A 13,883-nucleotide genomic window follows, 5' to 3' on the forward strand; every position below is an offset into this window, starting at 1 on the left:
CAGATCTGGGAAAGAAATTTCAGACAATATGTTTTAATCATCAGAGTCGTTTTTCTAAATGTTCAGAAGAATTTGAAAATTGAAGTGTATCTGAAAATTCAGACAGTGTGTCTGCAAAAAAGCTGCAGATACTTTGTCTAAAGTTTCAGTCAATCTTTTTATAGTATTTTATTTCGAAATCAATAGACGAGTGCATCTACGTATAATCATCTTCAACGCATCTACAAGTGCATAGGAGGAAATCGCGCCCTGTAGTCGACTATACGGAAACTCGTTTCTCCCTTTTGAGCTGTTTCGAGACGAGCAGTATTAAGATTCGTGTGCAACCGTGTTCGCTAATTCCGCGCTTTACGAAAAAACGAGTCACTGACATTGCAATGCGCGCCGTGTATCCAATACGTACTTTTCGGTCGCAAACCGGAGAATCGAACGATATCGACGACAGTCCCCGATACTCGTAGCTATTAATTCTTCGAGGAAGGGAAGGGGAGGGGAGGGACGGGAAGGGAAGGGAAGGGAAGGGAAGGGAGAAGAGGCGAGAGGTTATCGGCTCACCCCCGAACCGCATTTTGTGTTTCGATTGTCGCGTGTACGCACGTTTCATCTCCCTTTGTACGCCCGACTGTTTCTCGGCGATTTGTGTCTGTGTATGTACGTGTATGTGTATTGCGCGCGGTATATCTAGCGTAACGGAAATCCTGCCTGGCCAGGTATACATGCCCCCGGGTATATTTACACCGGAATCGATGAGAATTACGAGTTAACATCGCCGGTACACCACGGCCATCCGTACCGGAGGCCACCCTCAGGATTGACAGAATTAGGGTCGCTTCTCACGCACCCACGAAAGCAACAGGACAATGTTAATGGCTTGGATGTACATACCACATTGTGCCGCGACGCTCCAGACCGGAATGTGCGACGATTTGTGACACGATCACGTGACGTGTATTATTTAGTTGATGGATCAGTGACTCGTTGTTGCGATGAATTAACGCATTTAATTAGGTTTATGTACGAGCAGTCATGGCGTCGTATTGTTACGTTGCATTAAAATCTGTGAGGGATCATTTCCCTCTTGTCGCGATGAAAATCGATACCGCCGCTGGAGGACCAATCGAGATTTAAGTTCCTTTTTTTGGATGTGACACAGAATATGTATACCACTGCAGAAAATATCTAGTGAATTGAGATCGCTTTGATCTCGAGTGTAACATTGATCAAACGTCAATATTTTGTTCACTGAAAAGCGCGAATGTAAAGACACAATTTTATTCGATAAAAGACAACGTTTGCTTGCACGATACTTGCCCAGCCGGCGTATTTATCATTTTCATACAGCAATATCTGATCAAAGCAAACGTTCTACCAAAGCAATCAAAACTTAAAATAAAAGCGATTAAAGATAACAAAGTGAAAATTATAACATTATGCAATCAATACACCATTATATCGTACACCACGCTCTTTTAGAGAAATTATCTCGAACGAGCATCTTTAATAAGTGCAAATCTTGACGTTAATGTACGCGCGTTTCCTCTGTGATCGCGAGTTAGGCGAGACCGTGATTAGCGCGCGATCTCCAGCGGAACCGATATACGGGTGCTCACTGCTTTAACTCGTAATTGCGGAGCTTTTTATTCGCCGTCCTTCAATCCATGGCGCACGCACATACGATCAGCCGATTAAATCCTGTGGATGGTTCACCTTCGTCTTTCGAATGAACGGACCGGTGGCTCTCGGTCGAGTGCTTCCCAAGTTTTTGTTCAGCCATCGCTAATGAGACCGTACCACCCGCGGCCTTTTCTGCTTTTCCTCTTCGCTAGAGAACGAGAGATGCACGTACTCTATCTACATGCGCGACTTCGACGTAAATCGTCATGGTAGCGGGCGAGGAAGAGGGATGAAAAGCAAGAGGCATCGTGGTGGAAAGCCTGAAATTACGCCACGCGGACACGCGCTTCTCTCTTTTTCTCCTTTTTTTTTTTTTTACCGTCGCGCCGGCAATTACCGCTCGATGCCCTCTGCGAAATGTCGCCGTGTCGAAATTTCGTATGACAAACGAGATCGTAGACCGAGTTAGCAGACGCAATTTTATCGTAGACGCAATTGTGCGTGTGAAAATGGAGAATATCTGTCAAATGAATATAGTAAGAGAGCGATATCAAGAAAAAAGCGAAAAAAATAATATACGAATCAACGCGAATTAATTTAGATCTGTTTGCTTTAATGTATTTAGTGCATTTTCGAGATATTTTATGATTAATAGATCGAACGCATCTCTACGAGAAAAATATCGTTGTTATCACGAACGCACGTTTATCAATTTAATACAATACTATTAATTACTGTATGTAATTAATTAAAATTGTATATAATGTAGCAGCGCATGCTATATTAAAATAATATAAATAAACAAAGCATCCTCATATGTGTATATATATATAAGAATTAAAATCAATTTTTAGAAAATCTGTATACAAGCTATGGCTGGACTGTTGTAAGAATAAACATCAAATGTGACTTTTGTCCACCACTCCCTGATGATCTCTGAAGTCGATAAAGCGAAAGATTCTCCTCGGTTGTTGTCGTCCTTTACGATTATCCTTCGCGGGTAAAGTCACGTACAATATATTACTTTCTTTCACGATATATTGCTCTGTTGGGAGAACAAGCATCGAAATCGGGATACGTCGAAAATTATGTTTGTTCTACCAGTATATTGTTTCTGTCTCTTCAAACTTTCAGTTATCCCGTAATCCTTGCAGATACTACTATTTCGCATTTTCCTTTGAAAATTGTTTTTACTGTATACATTTCAACGGAAATATTGAGAGATTTCTAATTGCATCGTTGATTTGATTATGTAAACAAAAACGTGAACGCTCAATAATTTCAATATGAGATTCATCGAAGAGAATGTTATTGTCTTTAATTAAAATTAAATAAAATCATTCTCTTATATATGCTTGTTGACACTAAAAAAATTGTATTATTTCACAATCAATACTTTTACATGTAAAAATTTATTATTAGAAAATCTGTAATATATTTGAATAAATTTCGTAAGAAAATTCCAAAGAAATTTGCGACCCAAGTTTTCATAATTCAATTCCCATGCACTATTTCAAGAATATAATTGTTAAAAATAATCGAAATTCCGCGAGCGAATAAACGCGATGAATAATGCATTGCTACGTTGAATAAACTCGATCCTTGATACTCGCGATACCGGCCGCCGACAGAGCTTTCGCGGGGTTCGCAATTTAATTAGTTAATTTCAGATTGTAAGTCGGACTATAAGTCTACTTTTAATCTGCGGTATCGCAAGTTCAGAAATTAAATTAATGTTTACCCGGATGTCATCGCGGAGAATTCATTACAACGGTAAAATTGGCGCATGCATAAATATTTCGCAAAATGCATATAAAAGATGTCAACATTATGTTAATAGCACACAAGATAATCAAGATGTAATCAGGTGTGTAATCATACAGGATTACTTATTAATGAAAACATTAATGCGCATGGATATTGTAAAGATTAAACTTGCATATATTTTTTTTCGTATTTTTGCGCGCATTCTATTTGCATATATAAAGAATATAATCAGCGAATAAAAAAAAACTTGCGTTATCGCGCTCGGTAATGTTTACGGATGCGATCATGTGAAGAAGCATCATATAAGAGGCGCATAACTAGTAGTAGAGGAAGAAACTGTATACGTGCGTAGGAGGAAGGGAAGGAAGGGAAGCTTAGCGCCGACGTAAGGCCAGTCGAGAGAGGAGAAGTTTGAATTGACGTTGATTGGGCGTGCGACAAACATCCGGCCGCATTTCATATCCCATGACAGGGATTGCGCCTTCTCTTTCTTCGGTGCACGGCACGTTTGCACCGCGGAATAGATCGAACGATTGATTCTCGTCTTACTAAAGAGAAAGAGAGAGAGAGAGAGAGAGAGAGAGAAAGGGAGCAAAAGGAAGGAAAAGAGAAAGAGATATAAAGTCGCACTTTGTATCTGCACGTGAATGCACTTCCGCCTTTTACTTCGCGCGTGCACAATATGCATTTAAACGAGAAGCATATTTTTCCCGACGGTATCGCTACTGGCAATATTTGTTACAGCCACCGTTGACGTACATGTGTATTGAGAATATCGCGATGACGGCGTAATCGCGAGTTCTTGGATTAATGATGAAAGAATTATTCAGCGGAGACGAACGTACTTCTTTTTTTGTCAGCGGTGCAGTCGACGGAAGTCCGTGAGATATTATTTTATGTTTCGCGGGAGAAAGAGTCGCGCATTGCAACGCTGAAAAAAAAAAAAAAAAAAAAAAGGGAAGGAGTCGAGACACCGTTAACGATAAATTTCCTGCTGCTGCCTTTTTGTGTCTCAGCATCTCCTACTTTAAATAGCGTTTACGCGTCACTGTCCAAAATGTAAAACAACGATTTATCGCGTGATAACGCGCCCGTGCACAAAAACAGCGATGCATAGCTGCAGACGACGCGACAGCTGACACTATCGCGGTGCGACGAGGCAGAATCCTACGAGCGATCTAAAATTGCCACGTTGTGCGTCGCCGTGGATTCCGTTAATTTGTTACTGCCATCGTGATAATGCGTTTTACTGCGGAAGGAACGACGACATTCTTTGAGAGAATGTCGCTAAAATATTCGTTGTAACATATTCTTATGCAAAATATTGATTGAGAAATATCGCTTGTCACTATGATAATATCCGTATAATTTTATATGAATAATGGTCCATACTTTTATATAAACATACAGATATAATATTATATTNNTTATATATATATATAATAATTTTCATTTGACATCAAGACTTTAATTGTCATCTCCTTCAAATTCCGCTTTACTCAAGAAGATTTTATCAAAGTTCTACAGCGCGTTAATAAAAAGATTTGAGATGATAAAACAATTTAAATAAATTAACGTGAACGGATAGAGTACAGTTGAATTTAACTAAACAGTCAATCCGATTAATCCCCTGTCGGTCGTATCGGGTTTCAATCAAATCGTGTGCAGTTCGTCTTGTCTTGTCTAGATTGGCAGTGCAATTATAAATATCGAGATGCAATGTCTCGAAATATAATTTCGGAGATACCGTCGCCAATAAGATTGACCAGTCCTGGATTATATAGATAGTTACGAAGCTACCAGCATAGATGTGAAATTACATGTCAATGTCCATGTCGGTTTGTATTAGCCTTTATGATTGACGACAGAGGCGGATACTCGCGTACTACGATCAGTTACAGAATTCTACCATGCCACGGGTTATCTGTTAAGATTGATTCGCATAAGATCACGGCATTATCATTTACCTCGATAGCGTATGTGCGCGAGGATTTATGCGATGATGTCTTGGTCTCTGAAATATAGTAGCGTATCGTAATAACATATCTCTATCTCTCTCCCTTCCTCGTTTCCGGTCTCCGATATGAAGCACGTTGCAAGATTGTAACGAATATTTTACAACAACAAATATGTCTGTTAGTATTGCGGCAAAGTAAATTATGATCTTGCGTCAAGGGAGTGCTTCGTGTTCGTGTAAACGTGCGGTTTACATTCTTGAAGTTGTTTGCAACTTGGCAACATACTGTCACGCCGTGAAAAATATATCCCAAACTTTTCCCGCTGACGTAAGCGATGTTCGGTTTTCAAAAAACAGAACCTTGTCAGGTACTTGCTGAAGAAAACTTGTTAAGCTCTCACTCGACAAGGAGATCGCGTAGCGCGCGGGAAATTATACTTTAATTACTTCGATTCCCGTGCGGAAAAAACTTGGCGTGTACGTAATGGCTAAAACATCGGTCACACGATATAATTTCCGCACCTTTGGAAATATCAGCGCCTGTCGCTCACGCAATACGCTTAATTTGAGTTGCTATATTTCGGAAGCGCGCACGCTCTTATACACACACACATACATATTATAATCATCATTACAGTATTTCGACAAATATACCACAGATGCAATAGTTGCATGTCGTCTCGCTATCGTGGAGACAGATTAAATGTGCCGTAGAAATAAAATAGAGGTCTTGGTTCATTCGTGAGGTTATTCATCTTCTCTAATTAACCGCAAATTTACTTCCCTGCCCGCCGGGTATCGTGCTACAGAATTACAGGATATCGAAGAAAACTGGAATTGGGCCAGTTATATTGCAGAAACATATACGTACTCTCCTCATGCATATGTATACTCGTATGCACATACATATATTTGCGTTCGTATTTGATTTAAATTGGATCGTCTCTAAGACCAAAGGCATCTGCCAATTTGCTGAGTCCACAAACTACTTCGTTGCGCGAGTTACTTGAGCTTTCTGCATACGAGTTCTCAAATATCCGGTTAGTTTACAACAGCAAAATATATTCATCTGCTAAAATTTATGCATTACTCGTGTGTAACCAAAAGACATTTTGTATTACATTTCTAAATTCGATTTTACAAAAATCATTGAAAAATTCTAACATTGTCTTCTGATTAAATTAAAAAGCTAAGAAAGTTCTTGTATCCTTTATTTTTCGATCGTGAAAAGAAATTAGTGTAATTTTCCTATATGTAATTTTCTTGATAACAGAACTATATGTATATTTATATATAATGGATGGTGTGTTAGCTGCGTGACAAAAATATTTTATTACTCCGAGGCATGAAAAAACGTTGCTGGACTAAGTTAGATTAATGCCTTTTGATACTACCAATATTTCAATATCAATATAGAAATTATTTTTCACAGAATTCTTGCTTTGATGTTATGTTCTCCATTTATTATCTTTACGCGAAACAATGATAAACTGTACATATGTATCTTTTTATTTATTATTTTGCGCTAGAAAAGTCGTGACAGTAGATTGGATAAAAATTGGCTTGCAATTATCTCGGCTGACTATTATCGAGAGCATAAAGGGTATCCAATTTCGCTATCTGTATTTTTTCATAATTATTCCGATATTATCTGACACTAGATCCTTGCTTCGCTTTTATAACGAGATGCTTATCAACAATCCATTTTCTCGCTCTAAACAAGAGAGCTTTCTGTCTCTGAAGATCAATGAAAATTATTTATTTCGCGACATTTCTTCCATAACGCGACTCTATTATAAAGCAATTCCCGCAAAATAATTGTTGTATTGCATTCGTTTATATTGATTTCACGTTTCTACTTTTCTGCATCGTTGCCGCGCGGAAAAAGACGTCAAGGGAAATTGTCTGCGACGCGCAAGTGCACGAGATTTCTTGCAGAAGATGCCCTACCATCAGCAACGACGTAGCACGCGACCACGCAATTTCAGAGTTACGAACTGGCGGGCACGACGGTCAGCCAACTCGCGGCTCTAATTGGTCTGCTTTGCTTCGCTTGATTACATACAAAGTAATTAAAAGTGTCACCATTCTACTTTATTTCGCGCCAAACGACTCACCTCATCTCACACCGCTCAATAACTAACCGCTCCATATTAAAGCCGCTTGTAAACGCGATGTATTTTCCATTGAATAATCGTTGCATTTGCACACTATTACCGCAAGTACTATTATTAAACAACACGTAACCCAAACAATTTATGATAAATTTGGTAAAATAACAGTGTAACTTTACTAATATTACACAATAATGCGCTGTTGCGTTTTATTTTATTTCACATCGTTACGATTTTATTTTCTACCAAGATGTCAAGCTTTTAAAATTCATAATCCGAAAAAACTGTACAAGTGTTTTTCTACGAACATATCGAATTTGAAGAAAAAAGCTTGTAAAACTTTCGTCTGTAGCAGATGCGCCGCGCGTAAAAATCTTGTATCAAGTATAGCCCTGATTACGATCCTCGCGAACATTGTTGCTCTCGCGTGAACGTTTTTCAGTAAACTTTTTAAACTTAATATTAAACAATAGTACTTTCAAATTATTTTAAATACAAAAAAAATTAATTAACTAATAAATCTAATAAAAAAATTAATAAAATTGTATTACACAAAAATATATGAAAAATAGATTTATTAACATATGTAATTTTAATATTCTAAAGTATAGATTTAAAATGATTTGAAAAAAAGATCTTCTATTTATGAGACAGAAAGTGTTACGTTAAACGATTACTTTTTTTTTTTTAATATCTCCGAATTGTTGACTCGTTGTTTGTACTTACCTGGACAGTGGTCCACTGCTGATGATGTAATGAGTGTAGTAGAATATGCTGGCGACGGAGATAAGAAGTAGCGCTAGGACGCAGCGCTTCACCGTCGCCTGCTTGACGACATAGCGCGGACCAACAGCGCCTAGTAGAGGAACGCCAGCTTCGTTCGCGGTTATCCTCATCACCATCGTCTCATTCGACGACGTCTCTGCGAATGCGACAACGCCCTGACGTGGATTATCGCAAAGTGTCCGTCCTTGAGCGAGTCAGTGGACGTGTTTGCCTGTGGCGCGTGAACGCCGTTACGACGTTATTCACTGGATCCGCTGACAAGAGACTCTGTAGTAGTTTCGAGAATCGTTGATAATTCCCAACGAGTGTCTCTTTCGTCTGTTCAACATCGAGAGCCTTCGTCGCCATGGACTCGCGTTTGCAGTCTTTCTTCGAGCATCAATGATATTGGAGTCCACAATATTCCAACGTGTATATTAATATGTATATTAATTTATATTAATACTAATCTTTCTCGCCTTGGAGAAGCGTCGTATAAATTGAAGTTTCCTTTAATTTATAAGTATCTCACACACACGCATTGACGATATCGGTAGATATACGTATTCGAATTCGAGAGAAACCATCGAAATTCAAGTTAAAATTCCAGCTCGGAGCTACTCTTTGTCTATCTTTCGATCTCTCGGTCAATGAAGTACACTTTGACGATGTTATGCAACAGCATCGAATCGAAGCCTCTCGATTCTCGATTCATTGGTCAAGGTAAATCTACTTAGTTCGGCAAAGAGAATCCTGATGAAGAAATTTCGAGACAATCGTACTCGAGACGAGAGAGAAACGGATTCAGAGTTCATTAGACGCGCTTAATCTCGCCGGTCCATCGCGCACCCTAGGAAACAACGACGATCCTTCTGCCCGAGAGCCTCGATCCAACCGGTCGTGATCGGTCCCGGGTCAAATCCCCTCGTCCGTCTATCGGGTAACATCGATGACGTCTCAGCATCGAGGATCTCTACGCCACTTGTTGCACTTTCGAGAACGCGCTACGATCGCCATTTCGCAAGCAGCACGAGGATCGCGCCGTCGATCGCGGCCGTCTTTAACCCATCTGGCCGGATTACCATGGATCTTATCCTTTTCGAAATTTCAATATCGAGCCGCGCGACGTCTCATCATCTTTAGGATCCAAATCGCGCGTATTAAAAAATCGTAACGTGTTCTCCCATGGGATGATCGTCGCAAAACGCGCGCCGTCTCATCGTCGACGATCTCTTCGTGCACAATTCACTACGCGGAGGACATGCAAACATGGGCTTGAAATTTTACATCCTATTCTTACGAATTTTCGCGGACCTTCCCGTTTGCTGGATAGATGCCACTTGCTTCCGGTGTCGTTGCACGGCGAGCCGGTTCACGATTCAACCATTTGTTATGGTGCACGACCGCCCTTAAGACACCACTTTGGAGCCTGCGACGTGCAAGCAGACCGACTCACTCGTAAATTTCGAACATTTCGTATCTTTCATCCGACCCTCTTCTCATTCCCGCTTCTAGTTATCTTCCGCTGGCTCCTTCCTCTATCTGTCAATTAGAAACGATGTACAGGCGCAATGCTCTCTCTTCCTACGCGAAACAATTTTCAGAGTTTATCTCTTTGCGTCGGCGACCCTTCTCGTGCAGCGTCGGGGAATACCACGAATCCCATGGTATCGTTCTGCAACAATCAGAATGGAGAGAGAATTAGAAAATATAAAGAAAAATAAATATAACGCAGTGAGATATTATTACCGGCAATACTCGTGTGTATACGCACACACAAATACACATGAGATTTTTCAATTATTAATTTAAGTTTGAAATAATATTTTACGTGAAAGAGTTTATGGATCGGAAAATATCTCTTTTTTAAAGATTACTTTTTTCAGCTGCAATTATTCAGTTACAAATCAATATTGGCACCAATCAATCGCTCGCGAAAATAATATAAAAAGGGATGATACGCGTGCGCAAGTCATCTCGAAACGATTAAACAACAAGGGTCAGACGATTAACGCACCCAACAACTCCAATTAATCGACCGTATTACAGCCATAGCAGTACAGCTTTCTCCGCTGCCACTAACCTCCTCTCGAGTAATTTTTTTCTCACCGGTTATACATCCGTCCTCAGCAAAAAGTTCATTAATCAGTCCTTCGAGCCTCCCCTAAGCGAGCATCCCCGCGGCGATACAAACTTTCATTTTATCTGTTGTATTCGCGCAGGTCTATTCGTCGTCGGACTAAAGGTGGGAGAGACGAAAAATGTGATAAAAAGGCGCCGGGGATAAATTGAAAATGAGACTGCGGAGCGGCAAGAAATGCGAAGAAACGGTGGAAATGTATAGAAGAATCGATGTCAAGGAGGCCCTCCGGAAGAATATCACCCTCCGCGCAACCCGATCCCACGTCTCACTTTCTTTTCCGCCTTTTTCAGAAGCTGACCCGACATTTTTCCCAGCGAAATAGGAAAAATATTGATATCGTCCACATACAAAGTACACCCGGTTGATTTCGAGGAATCAGCGGAGAGAGAGAGAGAGAGAGAGAGCGGATACGGGTAACTTCGGAAAAGACTTGCTCGCGAAGGACGGAGATCCGCGCAGCGACATTGGCGCACAGAATTTAATTACACGGCCGGAATGACTGACACGCTAATGGGTGGACGGGGGAACTCGTCGAACTTTGGTAATACCTTCCCCGCTTTTCTATTCCATCGTCCTCTCGATCGAAATGCTCCGTTCTTTGACTCGCTGACGTGTAATGATGAGATAGTTCGCTCGGAATGAAACTCGGCGCGAAACAAATGCTTGACGCGAACACAATGCATGCAAATTGAACAACGACAACTGTTATGCATTTACGCTATACATGCTAGAGAGACGAAAATAGAAGAGAATAGATATTGTTCCTTCAATGTCACGCGTTATTTACTGAACTGATAGTGTTTTTAACGCATCCATATAAAATAAATTAAAAGCAGCTAATGCAAATACAGTGAGATACAAGCATTTGCTAATTGAAAGACATGTACTTTTTTGCTTTTATCGCTTCATTATGAATATATATTATAGATGTGTAAAAAATCATAAGAGATGATATCTCTTTCTAAATCTTTCACAGGGGTAATATTACAAAATACGTATAGCTGCTTTCTCCTACGTTCTTTAAGCAACCCCAAGTTATTTATCTCGCTAAACAAAAGCAGTAAATAAAATTTATCGCTATGGCAACCCCGCTCTTATTCAGATATATGTGAAAACATCCGCACTAAGGTCTCCCTAATTCCCTCCAGCACACATTCAGCTCTGTAATATTTTCCGGCGTAACGCACTGAAGCAACTTTTCTCGCAAATTTCGCTCCACGTGGAGTCGATTCGTTTATTGCACAGAAATAATTCCTTCGAGATTCCTTCCAGATCTACCCGGTGCCGGGTGCTTAATTCAAGAGACACGTTTTAGCTCCCCGAGAGAGTCGTTAGTCGAATGCATCACGTGCGCGGATTTAAAGGGAGAAGCCACGTAAATGCACGGGGATCGCGAGATTGCGCAAGAAAACTACTCGATTGGCGCAAAATGATTACGGGAACTTCCTTCTGATTATTTGTTCGAACAAAACCATCTCTCTTCCTCCGCCCCGCGGAAATGAATCATAGCTTCCCTTCGTTTTCCGGTTTCGTCCGGTTGAATTCAATTTTATTTCAACTATCTAGGATGTATATATATGATTTAAACGTAAGCATATTTTTAAGTACGCAATGTGATTTTTAATCTAAAAAATGGTTTCCATTCAATTTCAGTTTCTTTCTTCAATTCTATGTTTCTAGAGCGAAAAGTCTTGACGAGATTGCCATCAATAGTTGATGATACATCTCTCAAGGCAGAGGAAGGTTTCTGAGCATCAATGTGGAATGGAATATCGATCTGTGGTATATATTTTAAGTATGCACAAGTTTTAAGTTAGAATAAAAGTGTAATAAATATTGAATGGGAAACGAATAAACTAGAACGGGGAAACAATAAAAGATATAACCAATCCTGTTTTTATAGATGTTTTGTCACATGTTGGATGAAGAAATTCAGAAACATTGATCTCGAAACGTCACATCTGTTTCTCGTAGCATGATTGGTGCGTTTCTTTTTATTTCGTCGTGAAACAAAGGCTGCGAAATCGGAGTTCCTCCCAAGAGAGTATTTCGTACATATACGAATCTCCCAAGCGAGACATATTTTTTGGGGAGATAGGGCAAACGTGAAACCCGAAAATTTATCACCTTCTTCGCAAAAAATGAAATGAGAAAATAAGTATCTTTTTATTACAAAGTTTTTCCAAATATACATATATTTTTATTAAAAATATAATACAATAAAATAAACTCGTTTAAATTTTATTAAAGTTAGCAATGTGTGCTCTATCAAAAGTTAAAAGAACGTAATAAAGAATAAGTTTTTTCTATCAAGAGCAATTGAATACCTATTTTATATATCGTACACACAATATTGTCTATCCCAAAGCTATTCTGAGTTTATGAGGTGTTTCCTAATCGATGGGAAACTTTACGAAACATCAGCTATTAATGTGTGTGCAGACCAACTTCCATTATTCAATCGAGCAATCTCCACAGGAATTTCGAGCGAAAGAGCAGTATTCGATGATGACACATACGCATGCACATTACGTTTAAATGTCTTGCTGCTTCATTGAACGCTTGGCTTCAAGTGTTAATAAAGGAATCAGCAATATACACGTCGAATATCCACCGCGTTGGAACATCGCGAAATCACGCGAGAGTTTCGGTTTCATTTTCGAACGACGGATAATTGAAAATTTCTGTTGATTTGTACATGTAATCCTTGGATTATAATCTATCACACACATAAAAGGATATAACTTTTTTTTTCTTTTCCATTTTCGTCGGCCATATTCCGACAGTGGTGAACATGAAAAACAACGGTCGGAAATAACTCCTATTGCCTTCCTCCCCTTTCCCATCCGGCTAACCGGTCGGCCGGCACGGTGGTCTCTCGCTTTCCGGCGCAATTCGTTGCACGTATATGCACGACGTACTCTTCTGCGAACACACGCAAATCCCTGTGCGTACATGTGCGTTTTTGGCCAGAATAGAAGCGTGAAATTAAATCCGAGGAACCTGGCGAACACATACATACACAGTCATCCCTCCTTCCGTACATATATATTCATATGCCTCTGCTGCTCCGACTATGTATGCACTATGATATCGTGATATAATAAAAATGCAGCCAGCTCGACATCTCTCTGTGGTTTTCGCTAGAAGCAGACGGTTCGCATTTATGCGTGCGCGAAAACGAAACTTTTGAGAAATATAATACGCACAAATCGCGCGCGGATTTATCATTTATGCTGCTCCATCGACAATCATATTCAATACGCGAATTAAAATCGCAAATTCTGCGCTAAAGTGATATCAACAACGCATCGATAAAGCGAAACATATACATACGCTCGCGTGTTGTAACATTATAACATATGCATGTTACGCGCGTATTGCAACGAAATTAGATACACGCGCGAGATACGCGAACAATTAGAATGACGCGACATTTTTTTAAAATTGTGTTTTAGATCTAATTGTAAAGTGCATTGGTGTGCGCGAACACGTAGAGTAGGCAGAGGAGACAGGGAGACAC

General features: G+C 39.8%; 1 protein-coding gene across 2 annotated transcripts in view; it reads right to left on the reverse strand.

The window, feature by feature from the left end:
* The window catches only part of LOC115242113 (bifunctional heparan sulfate N-deacetylase/N-sulfotransferase), a 122,946-nt gene that overhangs the window by 58,811 nt on the left and 50,252 nt on the right, over positions 1-13,883 (reverse strand). For both annotated transcript variants that reach the window (XM_029818184.1, XM_029818183.1), the window contains exon 2: positions 8,179-9,892. In XM_029818184.1, coding sequence (XP_029674044.1) covers positions 8,179-8,354 — 176 coding nt within the window. In that variant the 5' untranslated portion in view covers positions 8,355-9,892. The remainder of the gene's footprint in view (positions 1-8,178; positions 9,893-13,883) is intronic.

Source organism: Formica exsecta, unplaced genomic scaffold (genome assembly GCF_003651465.1).
Source record: "Formica exsecta isolate Colony F162 unplaced genomic scaffold, ASM365146v1 scaffold568, whole genome shotgun sequence".
NCBI lineage: Eukaryota > Metazoa > Arthropoda > Insecta > Hymenoptera > Formicidae > Formica > Formica exsecta.